General features: G+C 41.2%; 1 protein-coding gene across 1 annotated transcript in view; it reads left to right on the plus strand.

The window, feature by feature from the left end:
* The window catches only part of UTP20 (UTP20 small subunit processome component), a 90,097-nt gene extending 73,534 nt beyond the window's left edge, over positions 1 to 16,563 (plus strand). The window contains exons 47-62 of the mRNA XM_043439872.1: positions 100 to 241; positions 1,114 to 1,230; positions 2,599 to 2,769; positions 3,001 to 3,132; positions 3,793 to 3,903; positions 5,685 to 5,764; positions 6,197 to 6,266; positions 6,388 to 6,570; positions 7,286 to 7,417; positions 7,898 to 8,030; positions 9,795 to 9,982; positions 12,457 to 12,528; positions 14,142 to 14,405; positions 14,609 to 14,735; positions 15,834 to 15,979; positions 16,223 to 16,563. Of these exons, the coding sequence (XP_043295807.1) occupies positions 100 to 241; positions 1,114 to 1,230; positions 2,599 to 2,769; positions 3,001 to 3,132; positions 3,793 to 3,903; positions 5,685 to 5,764; positions 6,197 to 6,266; positions 6,388 to 6,570; positions 7,286 to 7,417; positions 7,898 to 8,030; positions 9,795 to 9,982; positions 12,457 to 12,528; positions 14,142 to 14,405; positions 14,609 to 14,735; positions 15,834 to 15,979; positions 16,223 to 16,378 (2,224 nt within the window). The 3' untranslated portion in view covers positions 16,379 to 16,563. The remainder of the gene's footprint in view (positions 1 to 99; positions 242 to 1,113; positions 1,231 to 2,598; positions 2,770 to 3,000; positions 3,133 to 3,792; positions 3,904 to 5,684; positions 5,765 to 6,196; positions 6,267 to 6,387; positions 6,571 to 7,285; positions 7,418 to 7,897; positions 8,031 to 9,794; positions 9,983 to 12,456; positions 12,529 to 14,141; positions 14,406 to 14,608; positions 14,736 to 15,833; positions 15,980 to 16,222) is intronic.
* Positions 16,564 to 19,897: the final 3,334 nt, after the last annotated feature.

The raw sequence follows: 19,897 nt of genomic DNA on the forward strand, positions 1-19,897 counted from the left end.
TGGTGCTGGACACTCCTCACAAGAAGGAGACACAGTAGCTTCTGGGGATGCAGCTTACAATGTGTTTGTCTCCACTGGTTTTCATCATTTGATTGACAGAAATCCAGCAACCCCTGCACCAGATCCACGCCTGCCACCCCAGAGCTGTCTTCTGCTCCCCCCAGCTCCAGTTCGAGGCGGACAGAAAGCTGTCGTGAGCAAGAAGACCAACATGCACATATTTGTTGAGTCTGGGCTTCGGGTAAGAATGAACCTTAAGTGAGCCTTGCTGCCCACAGGGAGTCTGTGCCCTTTAATCTTCTGCTGAGTCCCCAGTGCTGCTCATTTCCACTGGACACGCTTTTTACCATCGGTTACGGAATTCGTTTTAAGGTGCATTGGTGCATTTACTGTTTGTTACTTACTTTGATGATAGAACTTTCTCAGAATTAGTGATTCTGACCTAATACAGTGCTTTCACTGTTGCTTTGCCTATGAGTTTGTACCTCTGAACTACTCTTAAATCTTTTTAAAAGATGGTGAGGTTTTAAAAACACAAATTTGATCATTTTATTGTATGTATTTTTTTTCATCCTTTATTGGCTCCCCTTTTCCCAGGAGAGAGCCGTGTCTTTCCTTTGGGCCACAGGGCAATAATAGCCTCACACTGGATGCAGGGCTTCCCTTCAGTTCTCCAGAGTCCCTACACTTTTCCCATCCCAGTACCTCACCATCTATTCCTCCCTCTGCCCAGGTCCCCACAGAACTCTCAAAGCACCCTCCTTTTATAGTGAATTATTCGCTAGAGTCTGTCATCCTGGCCAAGAGCCATCAGGGCAAGAACTCTGCCCATCTTGGTTTATTGCCACATCCTTCATGCTGGGCCAGTGCATAGAATCAAAGTGGATGCTGAGCAATAACCATTTGGTAAATGAACTTCGAATCTCAGCTGCAGGGTGAGCTCCCACCTTCTCCATTTACTGAGACTCTCTCCCAGGTGGTTCCCTTTTCTTTGCACTTTTTATGATTTCAGATAGAAGTGTCTTAACTTTTCACATTAGTCCCTCAAAATCATTTCACCTTAACCTCATTCTTATGCCCAACTAACATGAAGTATTTTTTTAAAACTTCTAGCTGTTGCACCTTAGTCTGAAGACCTCCAAGATCAAGTCTTCAGGTGAAAATGTCATGGAGATGTTGGACCCCTTTGTGTCTCTCCTGGTAGACTGCCTGGGCTCCGTGGACGTGAAGGTGAGAGTCTGTTGCGTCACAGGGCCCGTGTCCTGCAGAATACAAAGCTTATTTCTAGGCTCATGCTTCTCTGGGTGGTTAAGTGTTTAAAGAGGTTTACAACAACATGAACCACCTCTGTTCCCTGCATTGAATCGCTCCCTTAACAGCAACTTAGTAACAATGGAGAGCCCTTAATAATTACAAAAGCCCTTCTAAGGCACTTCCCTGGTGGTTCAGTGGTTAAGACCCTGTGCTTCCAGTGCAAGGGTCACAGGTTCAATCCCTGGTTGGGAAGGTCCGCATGCCATTCAGTGAGGCCAAAAAAAGCCCTTCTAGGTACATTAGTTGTTTCGTTTGATCCTCACAGCTTCCTGAGGGCAAGAGGTGCTGTCCCCATGGCAGTGATCATCTCCTTCTCCTTGTCACTACTGCTCACTGCCGTGATTCCTCATAACAGCCCATGAAGCCGTATATTATTAATGCTTCTACTTCAAAGATGAGAACTCCAGGCCTTTAGCTAAGTGACTTGTCACCTATGACAGATCTAGGATGTGAGCCTCAGTCTGTCAGACTCCAAAGCCCACACCTTGCCAACCTTGTCAGATGGCGTGTTTCACAGTAAAGGTGCCAGGAGGTAAAGGAACATCTCTGCAGTCAAACAGGTAATAAGCTGCAGATCTGGGATTGAAGCCCTGGTTTTGTGACTCTTAAGCTCTTTCCTTTGTCTTCATCTGATCCAGACCCATAAGGCCATTCCAGCAATCAGAGTGTAGGTGTCTATTGGGTAGAGCTGAGCCAAGTGAACCAGCTGGTCTAGATAATCTCCAAGGCTCAGGGATCCTTTTGTAGTCACTTGATCCCAGCACATTTCTCTTATCTTTGGCACTCCACATAACTATATCAAATTATAGGTCACAGTTCCCATGCTTAATTTCTGAGTCAGCATCCTTTTTATTGTATTTCTAACACTCTGTAGAGTGTCTTGTGACATAATATAAGCTCAATAAGAATGGATTACATGAAAGAACCATTCTAGAAAATTGGAAAGGCATTTATAATGTGATTTTCAAAAAAAGAAATGCTAAAATTAGCCAGCCCATCTAATCATTTACATAGTAGGTTAAGAATGTGATAAGTGAGCACCTTTTCTCACTTGTTTGGGCTGTACCTTCCATTGTGTGGAGAAGCACTTAAGCTTCTCCAACAGGAAAGAGGAAACTTCCTTATCTTACTCTTACACTTCGGGCATAGTGCTTCCCGAATAGACTGACAGAGCACTTCATTCCTTCAACTCGATTGCCCAGAGTCTGCACAGCCTTGGGTGCTGGATTATTGAGTTTGGTCACTTCATCAGTTGATTGGCTTTTTCTGTTTTTTGTTTTTCAGGTGATCACAGGTGCTTTGCAGTGCCTGATCTGGATCTTGAGGTTCCCCCTGCCGTCTATAGGCACAAAAGCAGAACAGCTGACAAAACACCTTTTCATTCTGCTGAAGGACTATGCAAAGCTTGGGGCAGCCAGGGGCCAGAACTTCCACCTGGTGGTAAATTGTTTCAAGGTGAGATGTTTTCACATGCACTCAGAAAAAGCTGGGACCAAGACTAGCAACATAGTGAATTTTCCTCATCATTTTTATGGTCTTGGTCAAAATTTCTTCCAGATTAGTTTGGTAAGGCCAGAGTGTTAGTATACTGTGTGAAAAAACATTGCTGTTGTATTGAGTCCTCCTCATTCCACTGGATGCTGGTCTGTGAGGTGCTCTGTTAACCTCACTGTTGTTGCCTTGCAGTGTGTGACCATACTTGTGAAGAAAGTGAAGTCGTACCAGATAACTCAAAAGCAGCTTCAGGTTCTACTAGCATATGCTGAGGAGGACATCTATGACACTACAAGACAAGCCACTGCATTTGGTCTTCTGAAGGTATGGCATCACCAGATTGTTGGGCTGTGCAGTGTACGAGCCTCATGTCAGGTATTTAGAACTACATGGAACATAGTGCCCTGACTAGCTGTAGATAGTTCTTATAAAGGTTATTATTTTTTGATTAATTATAAGCTAACATATCTACTTACTAAAATTTTTTTTCCATTTATTTTTATTAGTTGGAGGCTAATTACTTTACAATATTGTAGTGGTTTTTGCCATACATTGACATGAATCAGCTATGGATTTACATGTGTTCCCCATCCCGATCTCCCCTCCCGCCTCCCTGCCCATCCCATCCCTCTGGGTCTTCCCAGTGCACCAGCCCCGAGCACTTGTCTCATGCATCCAACCTGGGCTGGTGATCTGTTTCACCCTAGATAATATACATGTTTCGATGCTATTCTCTCTAAACATCCCACCCTCACTAAAATGTTTGAATGTGAGCTCTATACAAAGGCAGGTACTTTACTTGTACATTTCATAAAATTGACCATTATAACCACTTTTTTAAGCTTATATTCTTTTCCTTTTGGAGATACTTTCATTATATTTGAAAACTGCCTGAGGCTACTTGAACATCAGGTCGGCTTAGTAAACAAGAGGCCATTTGCAGTAAAACATGAAATGAGTATGTCTTCTCATTTTGTGTTTCAGGCCATTTTATCAAGAAAGTTGTTGGTCCCAGAAATTGATGATGTCATGCGGAAAGTATCCAAGCTGGCAATCTCTGCACAGAGCGAACCTGCCAGAGTCCAGTGCAGACAGGTTTGTGGAGAGAAGTTTTTCCCATGGCGAGGGTCGGGCCAGCCTTCTCTGTTTGGTTTTTAGGTAGAGATGTCAGCACTGCTTGAATTCTGAGGACTTTGTGTCATGCTGTTGTTTGAGACGCAGGAGCCCATTCACATACCAAGTACAGGCCATTCTTCAGTGTAAGGAGCATTTTGAGTATAGCCCTTATGTGGCATATATCAGATGGATGAAGAAATACGTTTGTCTCTGCAGCATGATAACCTGCAAGAAAGATTTCCATATGGTGGTCCACTCAGAGTCCCTATCTGTCCTATAGCAGACACGCACAAAGCAGAAATCCCACGAATGAAAAAAAAAAAAAAGAAATCCCATGAATGATTATTTAATTACAGTCATTGTAAGTTCCATGAGGAAAACAATACTGTCATATTTCTATTTCATCACTTAAAGACACACCATTACTTATATACCTCAGAGAAAGAAAAAACTTTGACATAGTGGTATGATGCCATTCATTGTAAGATATCTCAATTTCAGTCTGATACGTTAAAATGTAGAAAACTGTGCTTCTTAAAATCTACAAAATATGGAAGAACATATGACACAGTGGAAGACCATCTTAGTGGGACAGTGAGGGAAAGCTTTCCTGAGGATTGGCATGTAAGCAGAATTTGAAGGAAGAAATAAGGCTTAGCCTTGCAGGCTGGAAGATGAGCCTTAAGGTAGGTAAGAGCTTAGCTTGTTGAAGGTGAATGAGAGGGGAGGGTGCCAGATATGGCAAGACCTTGTAGTCTTGTTAAATATTTAGGGCTTTGTTCTAAGAATAACAAAAAGTCATTGAAATCAGTAGGCCGAGGAATGACATTAGCAGGTTTGTTTTCATAAAAATCTGTCCTGATATATGACCACGTATCAACACAGGAAATAGAAGGTTCTCAATTGGAAATACGAACTCGGAGTTAAAGGAGGGCCTGGGCTGCCGAGGCTATATTCAGAGGAAGTTAACTTATCTAGGAGGCAGGAGGGCCAGGTGCAGTTTATTAAGCACTAGCTGCACGCCCAGCACTTTACGTACGAAGCCTCTATTTGTAACTTTCCTTCAAAGGAAACAGCACCACCGGTTTATGGTCGAGGGAAAAACAGGCTTTGGAAAGGTTAATGATGTGCCTAGTTCTCACAGCTTATTAATAAAGGAAGTGGAATGATGCAGCAGTTTGGAGGCTCTGAAAGGAGAGCCTTTGGATGTGGACACCCTAGGCATGGGGTTCCGGGACCACCACCTGCGCAAGTTACTTAGCTTCTGTGCCTGTTCCATTCTCTTCATCTGTAAAAGGGGTCGCCTCTGCTGCCCAAGGGAGCATGAGAACCAGCTGAGCAACACTTCACCCCATGCGTGGCACACAGAGGGCATTCAGTGAGTGCAGTGGTTATTAGCACTGTTTCTATTGCTGTTACTGCCCTTCTCACTTCAGGGGAAATGTAGGGTGAGCCACAGTCCATACTCAGCTCACCAAAGCCTCCTTCCAGAGTGAGGAGCTGCCAGGGTGTGAGCTGGAGTTTGGAGCTCTAAGCAGCCAGGCTGACGGTGGGCCAGGACTTGGCTCTTCACCAGGCGGGACCTGAGGAAGTGAGGTGGGCAGAGGGGAGAGGCACAGTTACTGACTCAGGAGGTGGACTTCACCTAATGATCACCCTGCTATTTGTAGCCTACCAGTGTGTCCCAGAAAGCAGGTCAGGAAAAAGGAATCCTGGAGAGACGGGCTCCAAGTACTCTCTTGTGTGATTTCTGTCTCTAGGTTTTTCTGAAATACATTCTTGACTATCCTCTGGGTGACAAACTGCGACCAAACTTGGAATTCATGCTCGCTCAGCTGAAGTAAGTTGGAGTCATAAACCATGCAAGGTAGTGGCGGGGTAGTTCCTTCTCCTTTTAATGTGTGGGCTGTCTTGAAAAGGGCAAGGTCAGAACATAATGGCACATTTTCCCAGGGTGTTATCCTGTGAGCCACTGGCTTGACTGCCAAGCACTGTACATGGCTTCATAGAGCAATTCTGTAAGCTGCTTTTCAGTTCAGTCTGATCATCAGTTGTCCTTAAAGTCTGCTTAGGAGAACACTAAAAATCTAACAATTATATTTTAAACTGCAAAGTAGTCTGATAAGTACCTGTATTAAAGTTGGGAAAATGGAGGTTTTTCCCACTTTTTAAGAAATAGACTGGCACCTTGAGGCAATATTTTAAATTCTTAAAAATAATTATTGGTCAATTTTAAAGTTACTAACAAGTCCTTCTGATGTTCTTACCCTAGTTATGAACATGAGACCGGGAGAGAGTCCGCCTTGGAAATGATTGCTTATCTCTTTGACACGTTCCCTCAGGTACTGTGAATCAGGGAGACAGACTCTTAGCTGTGGCTTCTGGGAGCCATGGGCCTCCTTTGGTAGGACATACGTGAGAACTCTGGTCTCACTGTGCTCATAAGTGTCTGTTTTCTTTTAGGGACTGCTCCATGAGAACTGTGGGATGTTCTTTATTCCTCTCTGTCTCATGATGGTGAACGATGACTCTGCCATGTGTAAGAAGATGGCGTCCATGGCAATCAAATCCTTACTCAGTAAAATCAGCCTTGAGAAGAAAGATTGGCTCTTCGATATGGTTACCACCTGGTTTGGGGCAAAGAAGGTCAGGGTTGCTTATAGTCAAACTGCAAAGAAAATGCTGAGCTTTTGGTGTTTATACTTTAAGAATGCATATTATACATTGTTGAATTAGTTTTTCCCAAGTAGCTTTATTGTTTTTATTTGATTATGGTAATAATATATGCTTGTAGGAAAATTTTAGAAAATATAAGAAGTTATAGAGAGTAACAACAAATAGAGAATAACATAAAAATCACCTGTATTCCTACAACATGGTCAGTGTTGCCCAGTTAACTCCACTACATGAATGTATTATAATTTACATAACCAATCTCCATTGATATCTTTGTTTCCAATTCATCCCCATTGATGAATATCTGCTTATACAATTTATAGAATGTATTTCTTGCCAATAATTGTATCAACTTGCTAAATTTAGCACCATCATCACTGGCCCATCTTTGTGGAATACAAACAACACATCATAACTTAACACTGGCTTTAAAATCAGAATGTGATTTTGGGCAGGGGGCCTAGAACGCTTTTCAGTGGATAATCATGAATACCAATTTTTAAAAATTTTGTTCTAGGGAGATGAAGATTTCTTTGTATTTTTCATGTTAGCTACCAAAAATCCACATCCTGTTGACTTCTGGTATCATAAAGAACTATTGAGGACAGAGTCATAACCACCTTCATTTCACTTTTGGAAACAGCCTCCCAAGTTTATTGTCTTGTGATGGTTTTATTTTCTGTAGCGCTTAAATCGACAACTAGCTGCCCTGATCTGTGGCTTCTTTGTGGAAAGTGAAGGAGTCAATTTTGAGAGAAGACTTGGAATTGTTCTCCCTGTGATTGAAAAGGAGGTTGATCCTGAAAACTTTACAGATGTAAGTTATTTGTTACGGAGTAAAAGTGTTGCTTATTTTTGTAGTTTTACTTGAGGTAGTATAGCTAACAGGTTAAGTATTTGTGTCAAAAATTTTTTTTTATTACTAAAAGTAAGAACTCAGTGCAGTTCTATCTTCTTTTATGAAATGAAGATTAAAGTAAGTTATCTTCCATAGTGTATGATGATCAAAATCCCATAAGCCCCTCGGGGACATTTAGCAATGTTTGGAGACAGTTTTGGTTGTCACAGCTGGAGGACAGAAGGGCATTACTGTCATCTAATGGGTAGATGCCAGGAGTATTGGTAAACATCCTCTAATGCACAGCACAGTCCCCCAAAGCAAAGAATTACCTGACCAAAATGTCAGCAGTGTTGTGCTTAAGAAACCCTGCTATAGATGTACATCCTGGAGTAAAAATGTCCATAAAATACTTTGAAATTATTGTCTTAATTAATTTAACATTCTTCCTACTTTTAGATCATGGAAGAGACTGAAGAAAAAGCTGCAGATCGCCTTCTGTTCAGCTTTCTTGTACTGATAAGTAAACTCATCAAGGAATGTAATATCATTCAGTTTACCAAGCCCTCTGAAACTCTGAGTAAAATCTGGAGTGAGTATTTCCTTTTTCTTTAAAAATAAACACATTAGAAATATGTAATATCAGGGGGAAAGTTCATAAGAAAAAGATTTAAAAGGCCTTTCAGATTGATTACAGTGAAAGTATTTTTTCCTGGGAGAAAAAGCAAATTATATAATCTCATAAATAATATATTTCATTTATAAATAAAAAAATTAATTATGTTAATTATTGTTTAGTTGCTAAGTATTGTCTGACTCTTGTGACCCCATGGACTGTAGCCCTCCAGGCTGCAACTCTGTCTATGAGATTTCCCAGGCAAGAATACTGGAGAGGGTTGCCATTTTCTTCTCCAGGGGATCTTCCTGACCCAGGGATCAAACCTGTATCTCCTGCATCACACGTGGATTCCTTACCACTGGGCCACCAATTTATGTTAATTATGGAGGAGTAAAAGAAAGGAAGAAGTTTCCCAAAGTCCTCCTTGCTACTTACTTGTTACACATTTCCATCCAGTCTTCCTTTTGTCAAATAGCCATAGGGTTTTTTTGAGGTTGCCTAATTCCATATAAACTTTTATATCCTGTTTATATTTAAGTAAGCATATTATATATATAACATATTTAGTATATATCCTTCTAATTGGCTATAAATAATCCATTGTGTGTAAATGTGCCCTAATTTACAAAATCATTTCATTGCTATAGGAATATTTGTTATGTAACACTCTTTAAATAAAAAATAAGATCCTAGAATTATTAACATTTTAGCTTTGATTAATCAAAACTAAATACTAGGAAAAAGACACTGCAGTGAATGCTTTAAATAACCATTTGTTTCAAGAGAACTCATGATTTTATGAGAAAGACAATCCAGTTACTAAGTTACTGTATAACCTACTCTGGTATGGCTCCTTTGAGGTATTGCAAAGGTTCATATAAAAAAAAAATGAAAAAAAAAATAATAATAATAAAATAAGCAAAAAAACACAAAGTGAATTTTGCTTGAATAAAAAAAAGTAAAACCATCTTTATGAAATATAGCATAGACTAAAATTCAGATATGACATGGATCATTCAAAATTTTAGTCCTGTTCCCCAACACAAGGCTTTTCTATTGTAATTCCCAAGTGTGGTACATGGAGAGTGGCCCTGAGAGGCGCGTAAGGGTATGAGCTTTAAGGGTGCACAGTGAAGATCCTTTAAGAGGTCATGTTGAAGGATATGAGCTTTGGGGCCAGGCTTGGTTCTGCCTGTTACAGCTTGGCATATTACTTAGCCCCCTCTGGAACTATAAACTGGGAATGACAATTCCAACCTCACAGAACTGTTGTGAGGTCTAAATGAGCTAATATGTGTAACACCCTTAGCCTATGGCTGGCACACAGAATGCCTCAATAAATGATACCTTTCCAGTCAAATACTTGATGCCACTGATTTCAGCAGTTAGGAGAAATGAGTGTGTACCCATATATATATTTATATTAATTTTAACTTGAAATTGCAGTTGTTAATGCTACCTTACCTCCTTGAATCTGAAGCTAAGTTCTTATGAAACTGACCTGTTTTTAGGCTTACTCAGATCTCTCTTCTCATGTCATTTCCCATGGTAGGAGTTGGTTCTCTAGTTATTTCAGTCTCCACCTCACTTCTGAGAAGCAGGGACTATTTTGTTCATCTTTGGTTCCTAAATTCAGGCACATAATAGATACTCAAGAAATGCCGACATTAGTCGTGCTCACCACCACAGAGTCAGGAAAGCCTTGAGACGCCTGAGAATGTGTTTTGGCTCCGTCAGGTCACGTGCACGCCCACTTGAGATACCCACACAGCTGGGTGTGGCTCACAGCAGCCCAGATTTTTGGATTGCTCTTTGCCTCCTGCCAACCTGAGGAACTTATCAGGAAACGGCGTGTCAAAAAAACTAAAAAGAAAGTCTCGGAACCTGTCGCAATCCGCTTCCTAACAACTGACCTTGAGCAAAAGGTAAGTTTCCTCTAACACCTTTTCCTTCCCTCATCTTCGTGAGGTATTCATTCTGGTTCATGTTACTATCTTGGGGTTGGCCCTTGGGAGGAACTCTTCATCAACAACCTGATGCACATGTGGATCCACACGAGTGTTAGTAACTAGAGAGGGGTCACCCTCAAGGCCAAAGTTTTTTGAAGAAAAATTTTAGACCACTAATCAGATTTTTTATTTGCTTATTTAGCATATTTATTCTCCATTACATATTTAAGTTCTTTATCAGTGCTGGAAAGTAAGATATTGTCTGTCGTGCCTCCTTCATAACCTTGTTGGTGCCTCAGTGAGATCATCATGTTCATGAAAATGTTAGGCAGGGACCATGTTATATCTGTCTCCCATGTCTTAGGGCCTAGCACGACACCTGGCTTATAGTGGGAACGCCATAAACATTAAATGAGTGGAGGATCAGTTCAGTTCAGTCAGTCAGTTGTGTCAGACTCTTTGTGACCCCATGGACTGCAGCACGCCAGGCCCCCCTGTCCATCACCAACTCCCAGAGTTTACTCACACTCATGTCCATTGAGTTGGTGATGCCATCCAGCCATCTCATCCTCTGCGTCCCCTTTTCCTCCGGCCTTCAGTCTTTTCCAGCATCAGAGTCTTTTCAAATGAGTCAGTTCTTCATATCAGGTGGCCAAAGTACTGGAGTTTCAGCTTCAGCATTACTCCTTCCAATGAATATTCAGGACTGATTTCCTTTAGGATGGATTGGTTGGATCTCCTTGCAGTCCAAGGGACTCTCAAGAGTCTTCTCCAACACCACAATTCAAAAGCATCAATTCTTCAGCTCTTGGCTTTCTTTATAGTCCAACTCTCACATGACTCCTGGAAAAACCATAGCTTTGACAAGATGGACCTTTGTTGGCAAAGTAATGTCTCTGCTTTTTGATATGCTCTCTAGGTTGGTCTTAGTTTTTCTTCCAAGAAGCAAGTGTCTTTTAATTTCATGGCTGCAGTCACCATCTGCAGTGATTTTGGAGCTCCAAGAAGTAAAGTCTGCCACTGTTTCCAGTTTCCCCATCTATTTGCCATGAAGTGATGGGACCGGATGCCATGATCTTAGTTTTCTGAATGTTGACCTTTAAGCCAACTTTTTCACTCTCCTCTTCACTTTCATCAAGAGGCTCTTTAGTTCTTCTTCCCTTTCTGCCATAAGGGTGGTGTCATCTGCATATCTGAAGTTATTGAGATTTCTCCTAGCAAACTTGATTCCAGCTTGTGCTTCATCCAGCCCAGCGTTTCTCATGATGTACTCTGCATATAAGTTAAATAAGCAGGGTGACAATATACAGCCTTGACGTACTCCTTTCCCAATTTGGAACCAGTCTGTTGTTCCATATCTGGTTCTAACTGTTGCTTCTTGACCTGCATACAGATTTCTCAAGAGGTCAGGTGGTCTGGTATTCCCATCTCTTGAGTTTTCCACAGTTTATTGTGATCCACACAGTCAAAGGCTTTGGCATAGTCAATAAAGCAGAAATAGTTTTTCTGGAATTCTGTTGCTTTTTCTGTGATCCAGCAGATGTTGGCAATTGGATCTCTGGTTCCTCTGCCTTTTCTAAATCCAGCTTGAACATCTGGAAGTTCATGGTTCACGTGTTGTTGAAGCCTGGCTTGGAGAATTTTGAGCATTACTTTGCTAGCATGTGAGATGAGTGCAATTGTGCGGTAGTCTGAACATTCTTTGGCATTGCCTTTCTTTGGGATTGGAATGAAAACTGACCTTTTCCAGTTCTGTGGCCACTGCTGAGTTTTCCAAGTTTGCTGGTATATTGAGTGCAGCACTTTCACAGCATCATCTTTCAGGATTTCAAAGAGCTCAACTGGAATTCCATCACCTCCACTAGCTTTGTTCATAGTGATGCTTCCTAAGGCCCACTTGACTTCGCATTCCAGGATATCTGGCTCTAAGTGAGTGATCACACCATCATCATTATCTGGGCCATGAAGGTGTTTTTTGTACAGTTCTTCTGTGTATTCTTGCCACTTCTTCTTAATCTCTTCTGCTTCTGTTAGGTCCATACCATTTCTGTCCTTTATTGAGGCCATCTTTGCATGAAATGTTCCCTTGGTACATTTCAAGTAACTATAATAGTGCAACTAAGGTAGCAGATTTTTCTTAGGGGAGGTAGAGGGGAGGATGGAAGAAAAGAAAAGAGGAAGGGAAAGTATTTGAAGGTTGTTAAGTTGTCTACCAGTAATCTAAAGATTATGATTTATCTCTCCCCATGTCCTTTAGCTAAAATGCTTATGACAGATAGAAGGGAACATCTAATTTCTGCTCATGAACCTTTCTTCTCCAGATCTATGCAGGTGGTCATTCAGAGAAAAATCTGCTACCTTAGTTGCATTATTACAGTTACTTAAAGTTTTTCAAAAACAATCAGGAATACCCTGTGTTGTGTCTGCCAATGTCCATTTTCTTTTCACAGATGAAAAGTATCTCCCTAGCCTCTTGCCATCAGTTGCACTCCAAATTCTTGGACCAGTCTCTAGGAGAGCAGGTGAGTATTATAATCCTTCCAGTTAAATATAAGGGACCTATGCCACCAGCAGTATAGCAGTAAGCTCACATTTGGTTTTTGTTTTTCCTAGTTAAGTCTTGGGGAATTAAATGAAATATAAATGAACAATTATATACATGATCAATTAGGCACACATATTTAATCGACTCGAGTCCATACTGGGATTACTCCTGGCTCTGTTTAAAATTACCAGTAAAAATGGTACATTTGGGGGCTTTGCTGGTGGTCCAGTGATTAAGACTGTGCTCCCAATGCAGGGGGAATGGATAGCAAAGTGAGGCCAAAGAACTCATGCCAGGGTGGACAGTGGGTGGGGTCTCACACAGTGTATTTTAGTAGAGGCTGATAAACCATACATACTCAGGACAGGTAGGAAGAGATTGACTAATACTGACCCAGGATGAACGAAATTATGGATTTTAGTTCACCTTAATCTTGTAGTTAACAATGTGGAGTGGTTGTTAAGGGGGAAAAGGCCTCCCAATCTGGTACTGTCCTCACAAAGGCCCAGCTTCCAGAAGGAAGTGATACTCTTGATGGCCAGGCTAGTCTTGGACAGCGTGTAGTATCTGAGTGCCACGTTTGGGGGAACTTCAGGCACATAGCCCCTCTAGAGGCACACAGCAGCCTCTCCTGGCTACTCCTCTGTTGAGTGGCCAGGATGGCGAAGGAGTTCAAAACCGACTTGATTTCCTCCTCCACACAACAGGTGTGAAATACCCACACCAGAGATTTCATAGATGTCCCAAGATTAGGATTTGATAAATGGGTCCATTATTACAAGACTGAAAGTACCACCCCTGGGCAGTTTAGTTTAATGGGATATGTGGGAAAGAAGAGGCTCAGTATACAAGAACTTGGGCTTGAATTCCAAAGACCTTTGACTTCTGGCTGACCACTTTGTCTTTGGGTGAGATTCAGCAACTCTGTGCCTGCCTTGGTTTTCTCTGCTGATAACAGTACTTGATGTGCTCAGTTGTGTCTGACTTTTTGCAACCCCATGGACTGTAGCCTGCTAAGTTCCTCTGCCCATAGATTCTCCAGGCAAGAATACTAGAGCGGGTCGCATCTCCTGCTCCAGGGGATCTTCCTGACCCATGGATCAAACCCATGTCTGTTGCGTCTCCGCATTGGCAGGCAGACTCTAGTGCCACCTGGAAAGCCCAGCAGTACCTGATAGGGGTATTTTAAAGTTGAATTGGAATGTATACAAAGCAACTAGTCAGTGCTCAAAAAATGAAAATTGTTACTTCTGTGAAGACTAGAGGAAGGAATTTAATGGAATGAGGATGAAAGCCTCTTGAAAAATAGTAAATGGATGGTCCAGAATGAAATTACTCAGTGGGACCTTAAAGAACAAAAGTAGGCCAAATGGATAAAAGTTACATGGAAGTAGATTTGGACACACTGTAGGGTAAACTGAATTTTTACAAAACGGGACTGCTCAAGAATATTGGAATACCAGTTTTTTATTGTCTAATTGTAGGATAGCTGTTTTAGCTTCTGCTTTACCAAGCCATATTTACTGCAAAATCAGAATCTAATTCTTACCTTTCCCCTCTCCCCCCCTCCCCACACCCCTTTTTTCTAAGGTTGTTAAGAATTTGTTGTTTGTAGCCAAAGTCTTATATTTACTGGAACCTGATTCTGGGGATAAGCAAGGGGACATAAAAGAAGACATGGAAGAACAGGAAGTTTTCGGTGATGGCACGGCCAGAGAGGGTGTGGAAGAACACAAGGCGTGTGCAGATGAGAAGGAAGAGCACGGCAAGCCAGCCACACTGCTCTGGCTGATCCAGAAACTGTCCCGGATCGCAACAGTGGAAGCTGCTTATTCACCTAGAAACCCCTTAAAGGTGTGGTGCATATGCAAAATGCCTGAAAGCAGTCTTTTTTTTCTTTTTTTTTTTTTTAATTTTAATGATACTAGCTATCCTCCCAAGTCCCTAGAACCTTTTGAACCCAGAACTGTAGCATAATATCTGCTCCTAAATAGACCTTGTTTTCTAAGTTAACTCTGTAGCTACAAGTACAAAAGAAAAATGATCTGTACTTTCAGAGAACATGCATCTTTAAATTTCTCGGAGCCATAGCAATGGACCTTGGAATAGACAAGGTGAAGCCGTACCTCCCAGTGATCATAGCGCCTTTGTTCCGGGAACTGAACAGCACCTATTCAGAGCAGGGTAATTCTGCGTCCTTTTCTACATGTTAAAATACCTATCTTCTCTCCTGAATGCTTCCTTCTTCTTTTCTGTCCTCCCTTTCTGCCAGAGTTTAACAAAGAAAACTTGCCTAGGTATCAAGGCAACAGCAAACAAATAAGGCATATTTGTGTTATTTTTCACTATCTTCTATATGCTTTCTTGTGTCTAAGAGTGAAGGTTTCTCTCCTAAAGGATGATGTTTTTAACTCCTAAGTGTAGATTAAATATTAAAAGAAAACCAATTTGGGGTGGTTCTAAACCTCACAGTGCTGTGAACAATAATGAACAAATTTCACTATAGTCTCTTAAGAATTATAAGGCAGAACTATCAAATAGTTTTTAGTTCAGATGTTTTCATTTTTCCCAGGATATTTTCTTGCCTGGTTCATTTGGTACCTTTCCCTCAGTGATCCTTAAGTTATCTCTTTTGGTAACAGGACTAGTGGAAAGCAAGGGAGTAAAGTGAATGTTAAGAGTTTTAAAGTATTAACAAATGAAGTAAATGTCAAAACAGGAGCTGTCTTATTCCTACAACCCTGAGAGTTTCCTTAGAGTAGGTCAGGTTGGCTTTGGCTCTCAACCAGCACTCACTGAGCACCGAATATTTGTCAGGCACTGGTGGTTAACAGAGTCTTTGATTCCGTGCCCCCACCCCACCCCCCGCCCCAAAAAGAAGAGGTTACAGCCAGAGCCAAGCCTCTGTGACCCATGAATTAGAGAGGACCTAGAGATACATGCTTACCTTTCTTTGCCACCATCTGCACAGACCTGAGCAGGCTAATAAAGGTAACACAAAACATTTGTCCAGTTCTCAAATTACTTGAATGTCTTCTGAGCCAGGATCCCCGTGGGAAAGTGTTTCATGGTCTCTGATCTCTTGCCGCATCCTTGAGGAGGAGGTGCCTTGGAACGCTGTGTCCAACATTTCTGCTTATTCCCCTATCTCAGGAACTCAGAGACAAAGAGACTAGCTTTTAGATCAGTGTTTAATGCTGAAGTAATGCATGTTAATTTTGTAGATGTTCAAATATGTCCTTTCCTGTGTGTTCCTGATTGTTACTCTCTGTGTGTCATTAGACCCTTCACTGAAGAATCTATCCCAGGAAATCATAGAACTACTGAAAAAGCTGGTCGGGCTCGAGAGTTTCTCATTAGCCTTTGCCTCTGTACAGAAACAGGCTACTGAGAAAAGGGCACTCCGGAAAAAGAGAAAGGCTTTGGAGGTAGGCTTGCTGCTTGAAATCGACCTGTTCATTGGACTTAACTATTTTTAACCAGGCGTGTGTGCATGTGTGTGTCATACTTGCTCAGGGGGGGAAGAGAAATTGGCTGTGTTTGAGAGGTGGGACTTTATAGCTGGGGCTCCAGATTTTGTGATTTTCAAAAATGGTCCATTTCTGCATTTGATTTTTATTGGTTTAACATTTACTTTAAAAGTAATACAAAATTTCTATTCTCTTTTCAAGTTTGTAACTAATCCTGATATTGCTGCCAAGAAAAAGCTGAAGAAACACAAAAACAAAAGTGAAGCAAAGAAGAGAAAGATTGAGTTCCTGCGTCCAGGCTATAAGGCCAAAAGACAAAAGAGCCACAGCCTGAAAGATTTAGCAATGGTGGAGTAAAGTGTTCCCTGTGCTAACAGTGTCCTGTGCTAACAGTGTCCAAATTTACCCTAAACATGAACTTTCTGGTCTACCTGCTGGTCCAAAATCATAGCAGGTTTTATTATTTAAACTTTGGCATAGATTGTATAATATTATACAGTTTAATATAATTCGTTTGTTTTTAATTAAAATATTTCATACTACTACTGTATCTTCACTGTCTAAAAAGCATTTGACACTAATGATAGTTTTAAAATGTACTTTTCTTTTTAAAAATACCCATTAAAATAGCAAGACAACAGGTAGAAGAAGTTAGGAGTAAATCAAGCAGATGATTTGCAAAATTACAAAATTTTATATAGATATATACAGATATATATACCCATTTGAATGCAGAGTTCCAGAGAATAGCAAGGAGACACAAAAAAGCCTTCCTCAGTGATCAGTGCAAAGAAAAAGAGGAAAACAGTAGAATGGGAAAGACCAGAGCTCTCTTCAAGAAAATAAGAGATACCAAGGGAGCATTTCATGCAAAGATGGCCTCAATAAAGGACAGAAATAGTATGGACCTAACAGAAGCAGAAGATATTAAGAAGAGGTGGTAAGAATACACAGAAGAACTATACAAAAAAGATCTTAATGACTCAGATAACCATGATGGTGTGATCACTCACCTACAGCCAGACGTCCTGGAATGCAAAGTCAAGTGGGCCTTAGGAAGCATCACTATGAACAAAGCATCACTATGAATTCCAGCTGAGCTATTTCAAATCCTAAAAGATGATGCTTTGAAAGTGCTGCACTCAATATGCCAGCAAATTTGGAAAACTCAGCAGTGGCCACAGGACTGGAAAAGGTCAGTTTTCATTCCAATCCCAAAGAAAGGCAATGCCAAAGAATGCTCAAACTACCACACAACTGCACTCATCTCACACGCTAGCAAAGTAATGCTCAAAATTCTCCAAGCCAGGCTTCAGCAATACGTGAACCATGAACTTCCAGATGTTCAAGCCAGATTTAGGAAAGGCAGGGGAACCAGAGATCAGATAGCCAGCATCCATTGGATCATAGAAAAACCAAGAGAATTCCATGTAAACATCTGCTTTATTGATTAAGCCAAAGCCTTTGACTGTATAGATCACAATAAACTATGGAAAATTCTGAAAGAGATGGGAATACTAGACCACCTGACCTGCCTCTTGAGAAATCTGTATGCAGGTCAAGAAGCAACAGTTAGAACCGGACATGGAACAACAGATTGGTTTCAAATTGGGAAAGGAGTACGTCAAGGCTGTATATTGTCACCCTGCTTATTTAACTGATACACAGAGTACATCGTGTGAAATGCTGGGCTGGATGAAGCACAAGCTGGAATCAAGATAGCTGGGAAAAATCTTGATAACCTCAGATATGTAGATGACACCACTCTTATGGCAGAGAGGGAGGAAGAACTAAAGAGCCTCTTGATGAAAGTGAAGAGGAGAGTGAAAAAGTTGGCTTAAAGGTCAACATTCAGAAAACTAAGATCATGGCATCTGATCCCATCACTTCATGACAAATAGATGGGGCAACAATGGAAACAGTGACAGACTTTATTTTGGGGGGCTCCAAAGTCACTGCAGATGGTGACTGCAGCCATGAAATTAAGACACTTGCTCCTTGGAAGAAAAACTATGACCAACCTAGACAGCATATTAAAAAGCAGAGACATTACTTTGCCAACAAAGGTCTGTCTAGTCAAAGCTATTTTTTTCCAGTAGTCATGTGTGGATGTGAGAAGTTGGACTATAAAGAAAGCTGAGGGCCAAAGAATTGATGCTTTTGAACTGTGATATTGGAGAAGACTCTTGAGAGTCCCTTGGACTACAAGGAGATCTAGTCAGTCCATCCTAAAGGAAGTCAGTCCTGAATATTCATTGGAAGGACTGATGCTGAAGCTGAAACTCCAGTACTGATGTGAAGAACTGACTCACCAGAAAAGACCCTGATGCTGGGAAAGATTGAAGGCAGGAGGAGAAGGGAACGACAGGATGAGATGGCTGGATGGCATCACCGACTCAATGGACATGAATGTGAGCAAGCTCTGGGAGTTGGTGATGGACGGGGAGGCCTGGTGTGCTGCTGTCCATGGGGTTGCAAAGAGTCAGACACAACTGAGCGACTGCTGAGCTGAAAACGTGAGCATTAAGAAAGACCTGGACAAATGGAGAAGTTTCACTACATTCATGGGTAGGAAGATTTAGTATCATAAGTTGCTAGTTCTTCCCCAGTTGGAAACCTGTAGTTGAATACAAATCGGAGCAAAATCCCAAAGAAGTTCTTCATATTATCCCAACAAGCTGATTCTGAAATGTACATGGAAGAATAGTAAGTCGAAAATAGCCATGATACTCTTAAAAAAGGAAAATAGGGTGAGGGGCTTGCCCTGTCAGATGATGAAAAATAAGACAAAAAGTGCTATCTAGAGAGGGATGATGTGATAAAAATTAAGAACTTCTATTTACAAGAAGACACAACTGGGACGTGGTATGTACCCTGTACTGATAAAGGATTAATAGTACCCAGGCTATATAAGAAATACCTATAATCAACGAAGATAACACAGTTGAAAAAGTGGCAAAATATAGAAATAGGCGTTGCAGAGGAAATGTAAGTGGCCCTCTAGCCCAGTTAGCAAATAGGCTCTTAAGGTACTTCTGTACTGGTTAGCAAGTCCTTGCCGTGAGACCACCTGGTGGTGGCGCTCATGAGCTTCAGAACGGCCACCCTGGCTTGGCGAGGGCCTGGACACCACTGTCTCCCCAACCAGAGATGAAAGGGCTACAGCCTGCACCAGTAGGGTCAGAGTATCAGCTGTGTCTGCTAGTTACTTTTTTTGAGTCACTCCTGTATTAACCTTGTTAGTAATCAGGAAAATGCAGATTAACATGTAAATGAAACTCCATTTTGAACCCTTCAGATTAACAAGGCTGACACCACCAAATGTTGACAAGCGTGGTGGAGGAAAGGGAACTTTTTTTATAAAACACTTTGGAAAACAGTCTGGCATTATCTTGTTCAACCATATGGTATCTTTTGCCTCTCTACACTTGATGTATTAAACAGAAGCAATATACTTTAGTATCCAATACATTTGGAAGGGTAGGGGGAGGAAAAAGCATCCTACACTTTACGTTTTATTTAACTCATATTTATTTAAGTCTTTCTGACAGCTTCCTTAAACTCATTATTTTACAGATAAGGAATCTCCTCTCGGGTTAAATAATCTACCTAAGGGTGACACAGGTTGAATGCAGAAGTCAAGATTAAACCTGGGACTGAAAGCCCACGCTCTTTATGGTGACGGGGTTAGAATATTACAGCATGTAGCATAGGAATCAAATGTTCAAACATTCATGAACTTCACAATTTGTGTTATGGTGCAGTTTGTATCTCAAACAGGAGTTCTCACACTTCCAAGGTGTTTGTAATATCCCAAAAGAATAAACATGGGGCATCCTGGAAAGCAGACCCAATTCTAAGTGATTTAAAGTGCAG

This window comes from Cervus canadensis, chromosome 21 (genome assembly GCF_019320065.1).
Source record: "Cervus canadensis isolate Bull #8, Minnesota chromosome 21, ASM1932006v1, whole genome shotgun sequence".
Lineage (NCBI taxonomy): Eukaryota > Metazoa > Chordata > Mammalia > Artiodactyla > Cervidae > Cervus > Cervus canadensis.